Here is a 6,000-nt window from a genome sequence, read left to right on the forward strand (position 1 = left end):
GCCCAGAGTTCAAGCCCCATGACAGACAAAAAAAAAAAAACAAAAAAAACTTTTTCAAAAGCATCCCCAGTCATTGCCACAGGAGAATCAACTAAGGTCTAAACTATTTCCATTGAGAGTGACAGACATCCTATCAAAATCAGTTCACCCAAAAGTAAACTGAAAACCCTGACCTGCAGATTTAAGCTGGACCAGCATGGACCAGCACTAGTGGAACAAAAACAAACAAAACAGTGAAATTCCCCAATCCTAGAATTTCAGAACTGGCAGAAGTCATGGAAGTTTAGAGCAACTCCTGGTTTCAAGAAGAAAAATAATGGTTTGGGTAGGGGAAGGGATGTGCCTTGGGGGTGATCCTCAAGTCTGAAGTAGATGGTTTTCCTCAGCTCCTGTGTTGGACAGCAGAGCTGAGTCAGTGGCTGAAATTCAGAGGTCTTGCGATCCTGTCCCATGCTGCTTAGGCCACCTCCTCACAAAGTGACAGGTGTCACTTATGACGGTGTCCACCGAGTGAGAGATGTCCAGTGACCATTCCCCCTGTGACCCTGGTGCAAGGCAGGGCAGATAGAAGCAGGAGCAAGCGCAAGGCTGCTGTCACAAAGGAGGGGTGACAGGAGAGGATGAAAGTCCTCAGTGGATGGGGAGCACGTGATCAGAACCACAGCTCACCTGGGTTTCTTCAGCTCCTTCCCCACAACCTCCTTTTCCTTCTTTGGGTGTGCTCTCTGCTCCTTGAAGGAAGTCCTTCCATCTCTCTTCCTCCTTCCCTGGCAGGTCCTTTCCTCCACTGAGCTCCGCTCTAGTCGGCGCAGCCCCTCGGGCCTGCTCCTGCGCGCTGGGCGGTCCATGGGCTTCCTCCGGGGAGACCCAGGTCTAGGGCTGCCCCCAGGCCTCTCCTTCTGGCTGGGCTGGACTCCATGCTGGACCCGTGAACCCTTGGCTTTGGAAGTCCGCTTTGTCGAGGGTCTCCTCCCTGATCTGTCACCTGAAGGGGCAGAAAGGAGACAGTACTGACCTACCAACTTCAGCCACCAGAAAGTGTCCCACCCCACCCTGTGAGAAATCCTAAGTCCAAGATGTCCTGGGGTTGAGACCCCTGCATCTTGGTGCATAGACTGTTTTCTGCTGAAGAGAATGGAGAATGAAGGTTATTCTGACCTCCCTCCCCATCCCCCTGAAGACCCACCCTGCAGTGGCTTGCTCTGTTGCTTTTTAGGAAAGAATGGCACACAGTAAGGCCAGGAAGAACCTAACAACAAACAATCTTGCCTAGGTTCTTGATTCTCAGTTGTCATTAGCTTTTTGTCCTCCAAGCCTATTCCCTAAATTGTTGGCCTTAAAAAGAGTTTCCCTCTTGATCTTCTGATTTTCATTTCAGGCATATTGCACTTAAGTGAGCCAGGCATCGGTGGCTCATGCCTGTAATCCTAGCTACTCAAGGGGCTGAGATGTGAGGGTCCTGGTTCAAAGCCAGCCCGGATAGGAAAGTCGTGAGACTCTTATCTCCACTTAACTAACAAAAAAGCTGGGAGTGGAGCTGTGGCTTAAGTGGTAGAGCACTAGCCTTGAGCACAAAAATGCAGGGATAGTGCCAAGCCCTGGGTTCAAGCCTCAGAACTGGCACACACACACACACACACACACACACACACACACACACACACACACACTAAAACAACTTAAATGAACTTGTATACTTTTTTTCTCCTGTGTCTATCTTTTTCTGTAGAAGTCTCATAAAAATTCCAATGTCATTCTTCACAGAGATAGAAAAAAAATCATGCCTAAAATTCATGTGGAACCACACAAGAACTGAAAAGGCCAAGCAATCTTTAGAAAACCAAATTCTGGAGGTTATCACAATACTGACCTGCTGTGAATTATGCTATACAGTGGTAGAACACAAATAGCATGATTCTGACACAAAAATAGACAGGAAGGCCAATGGGCCAGAAGACCCATAAATAAATATACACATGGGCTGGGAAGGTGGCTCAGTGGTAGAGTGCTTGCCTTGCATGCATGAGGCCCTGGGTTCGATTCCTCAGTACCACATAAGCATAAAGAAAAAAGCCGGAAGTGGCACTGTGGCTCAAGTGGTAGAGTGTTAGCCTTGAGCTGAAGAGCTAAGGGACAGCACCCAAGCCCTGAGTTCAGGCCCCATGACCGGACACACACACAAAAAAAAAATTAAAAAAAAAATAAATATACACAGTTACAGCCATCTGATTTTTGATTAAGGAGCCAAAGATATACAGTGGGAAAAAAAGACAAGCCTCTTCAAGAAATGGTGCTTTTCTCCCTACCTCTCACCCTGTACTAATATCAGTTCAAAGCAGATCAAGGATTTTAATGCGAAACATGAAACATTGAAACTACTACAGGAAAGAATAAGGGAATACTGGAACACATAGGCATGGACAATAACCTCTGTATAATTGAAGACTGCTGAAAAATACCGGAGTATTTTGAGATTAAATAATTTGTTTCTCTTCCTTCTGTCCTTCCTTCTTTCTTTCCTTCCTTCCTTCTTTCTTTTTTTCTTCTTTTTTCTTTTGTCAGTCATGGGGCTTGAACTCTGGGCCTGGGCACTGTCCCTCAGCTCTTTACCTCGAGGCTAGCACTCTACCACTTGAGTCACGGTGCCACTTCCAGTTTTCTGAGTGGTTTGTTGGAGATAAGAGTCTCATGGACTTTCCTGCCTGGGCTGGCTTTGAACGGCAATCTCAGATCTCACCCTTCTGAGTAGCTAGAATTACAACTGTGAGCCACTGGCGCCCAAGCTCCTTCTTTCTTTCTTTTCCCTCCCTCCCTCCCTTTCTCCCTTCTTCCCTTTCCTTCCTTCCTTCCTTAAGAAAGAAAGAATGAATGAAAGAAAGAAAGGAAGGAAGGAAGGAAGGAAGGAAGGAAGGAAGGAAGGAAAGCATGATTTTTTTCTATCTCTGTGAAGAATGACATTGGAATTTTTATGAGACTTCTACAGAAATTCTAAAATGGGTGGACTGTAGCTTTACAAAGGGGTGAGATGCTATAAGAAAGGTTAATGAGAGGTTGGGAGGGAGGAGGGGATGTGGGTACAGGAAGGGCTGTGGGAATTCCAGGGGTGCATCCAGGCCTGTCTCCCATCAAAGCTGCCTGCCCCACCCTCACTGACGTGTCAGGACCCAGTGTGGGGAGTCGTGAGGAAGGAGTAGCAGTCCCTGTTGGAGGAGGGAGGTCGTGGTGGCACCTTCTCCACATGGGGCTGAGTCTATCCCCTGCAGAATTGAGTAGAGTGATCTCTTCCAACTCCTTAAAGGCCTCAATACCTCCTCATCTACAAGTGGGGTCCAGCCTCACTGGGGATGTGAAGAGAAGAAATGGTCCTTCAACCATCATCATTTGTGGCCTGGAGTATAGGGCCCAAGCTCTGTGTGTGTGTGTGTGTGTGTGTGACTACTTATCCCTTCTCCTCATGGCAGTGTGTGTGTGGTTCTCCCCTGCCTGTGGCTTCCTGGGGCTCCCCAGTTTCTCCTTGGTGGTGGCTAGATCCCTCCCGGGCTCACTGACGAGCTGTGATCACATTTCTGATGGAAGGTGCTTGGGCATCTGCTACTGCTGGACTCTTAGGAGGCCTGAGAGTGCCCTCTACAGTGCAGTGGCCTGGGACTTGTCCTGTCCACCGCCAGCCCCACACTGTCCTGTCCCCTGGCTAGTGAATATTCTGGCTTTGCAAGGCTCTGGTCAAAGTGTTTCTATCCCCAGGCATGTTCCCCTGACACTCATGGCTGAGGAGCAGAATAGCTCTCTGTGACATTCTGTTCCCTCTCCAGTTAAGCCACCCACCTCCCAGGACAGCTTGTGTAGAGTGAATGATTGGGAGAGGAAGGGAAGGTTGGAGGGAGGAAGGAGACAGGAAGGGAGGAAGGAAGCTGCGGGGCTGGCAGCTGGACTGCAGGGCTGTGGTGGTGAATCATCCACTGGCCCCCCCCCCCCCCAGCCCTTCTCACCTGGGTGTGGATGCCCACTCCGGGCCCTCCCTCTCACTCCACCACCTGCTGGAAGGGACAAGAACAGGATAAATGGCTGCCTTCTGCAAAGTCCTTTCTCCTCCAGCACCCCACTGTCATGGGAAGAACCCTCAGACTGGAACCTGGCTCCAGTTATTTTATTTAACAAGCCCCAAGTCCCTAGCTTGGGATATTTCTCTAACACTTTGAAAAAGTCTTGGAGTCAGAACCCCTCCACCCCCACCCTCATGAGGAAGTGGTGAGATGAACAGGCAACTAAAGTCAGAATAGGAGGCTGAGAGACCCTGGGGGCTCTAAAGACATTGGGGGGCCTGTGATGGCCCCCATCAGGGACTCGAGGCACAGTCTTTCACAAAGATCATTTTCAGTGTCTCCTGAGGCCCTTGAAGGCAGTGCTGTCATCCCAAGGAAACAGGGAGAAGCTGAATAGCCAGTCTGAGGTCACTCAATACACAAATGCCAGGTCTCCCATGCCTGTGCAGATGGCTTCCACGCCCCACTTTGCCTGGGACCCCCTATGGGGTGGATCTCTCCAGGATGAGGCTAGGACTCACCTTCCTTCTCCAGGCCCTTTAGCTGATGGCTCATGGTCAGCAGGGCTCCCTGGGTCCCACAAAGACTTACATAGCTTGCTTGTCACTCTACATCTCCATCCTGGGAAGCTTTCCTGTCCTCATTATGTCTGGCCTCCCTTCTTGGGCCTTGATAGAAGCCAGGGATCCTTGGTTTGAGCTTGAATGCAGAGGTAGGCAAAGTTTGAGAGAGAGAGAGAGATCGAGAGAGAGTGTTGGGGAAAGAGGCAGCAAATTCCCAGCCCATCAATCCGGTTGCACACTCCTCTGCTCATGTTTCCCTGCTAAGGGTGTTGTGGGCTCACGTTTCAGGCATTACTAATAAATGAGGGGCCCTGGAAGGGCCAAGAACCACAGGCTCATCTCCTGGCAATGACACCACTGGCATTCCAGCCAGGGGAGGTGCGAGCTACATCCTAGGGCTCTTTCCTACTGCCTTAGCCTTGCCTGGGACAAAGGCACAGGAGAACTCAAGGATGATTATGTAAATTGCCATCTGGGCTTCTACTTAAAATGCAGATTCCCAGGATGGACCCTGGTCATTTGAATCACCAACCTTAGGTCAGGTTCCAGAAACCTTCATTCTGGTTCTGGCCTACGAATCCTGAGCCCACCCTGATATATGTTCCCACTTCAGCCACTTGTTCATTCACTCAGTAGCTTTGCCCACTGCTGCCTTCTGGAGGGCAGATTTGGCTGTTTGAAAACCATCTCTGGGTCAGGCATTGGTAGCTCACACCTGTAATTCTAACTACACAGGAGGCTAAGATGTGGAGGACTGCAGTTCAAAGCCAACTTAGGTAGAAAAGTCTGTGAGACATACTCTCCAATTAACAGGCAAAATGCTGGGCTGGAGATGTGGCTCAAGTGGTGGAGTGCCAGTCGAGCAAGCAAGCTATGTCAAGAAAATGAGAGGTTCTGAGTTCAAACCCCAGTAACAGAAAGTAAAGAGAGAAAGAAGAAAAGAAAGAAAGGAAGGAAGGAAGGAAAGAAGAAAGAAGAGAAAAAAGAAAGGAAAAAAGAGAGAAACTTGTGCAGTAGGAGGCAGAAATCAGGAGGATTGTGATTTAAGGCCAGCCTAAGGGAGAAAATTCATGAGAGCTCAATTGAAATAAAAATCTGGGTACAGTGGTTCATACCAGTCATTCAGCTATGCTGGTAGCATAAGTGGGGATCCAGATTAGCACAGGACCAAAGTGAAAATCCTATATGAAAAATAAGGAAAGCAAAAAGGGATGGAGGCTTGGCTCAAGTGGTAGAGTGCCTGCCTAGCAAGTGCCAAGTCTTCAGTTCAAATCCCAGTACTGAAACAACAAAACAAAACAAAACAAGTCTCATTCAGGTTTCATACATCTCCAGCCTCTGGCCAGACCTATATCCCCTAACTAGCCCAGTTTTCAAGGGGTCAGGAGCTACAG

At 48.9% G+C, this 6,000-nt stretch overlaps 1 protein-coding gene across 1 annotated transcript in view; it reads right to left on the reverse strand.

Annotated features, from left to right (window-relative positions):
• Positions 1-4,598, reverse strand: part of Tmc2 (transmembrane channel like 2) — a 38,193-nt gene extending 33,595 nt beyond the window's left edge. The window contains exons 1-3 of the mRNA XM_042694625.1: positions 4,565-4,598; positions 3,990-4,037; positions 670-985 (exon numbers count right to left, since the gene is read on the reverse strand). Of these exons, the coding sequence (XP_042550559.1) occupies positions 670-985; positions 3,990-4,037; positions 4,565-4,598 (398 nt within the window). The remainder of the gene's footprint in view (positions 1-669; positions 986-3,989; positions 4,038-4,564) is intronic.
• Positions 4,599-6,000: the final 1,402 nt, after the last annotated feature.

This window comes from Dipodomys spectabilis, unplaced genomic scaffold (assembly GCF_019054845.1).
Source record: "Dipodomys spectabilis isolate Male_0828 unplaced genomic scaffold, ASM1905484v1 ptg000175l, whole genome shotgun sequence".
In the NCBI taxonomy this organism is placed as follows: Eukaryota; Metazoa; Chordata; class Mammalia; order Rodentia; family Heteromyidae; genus Dipodomys; species Dipodomys spectabilis.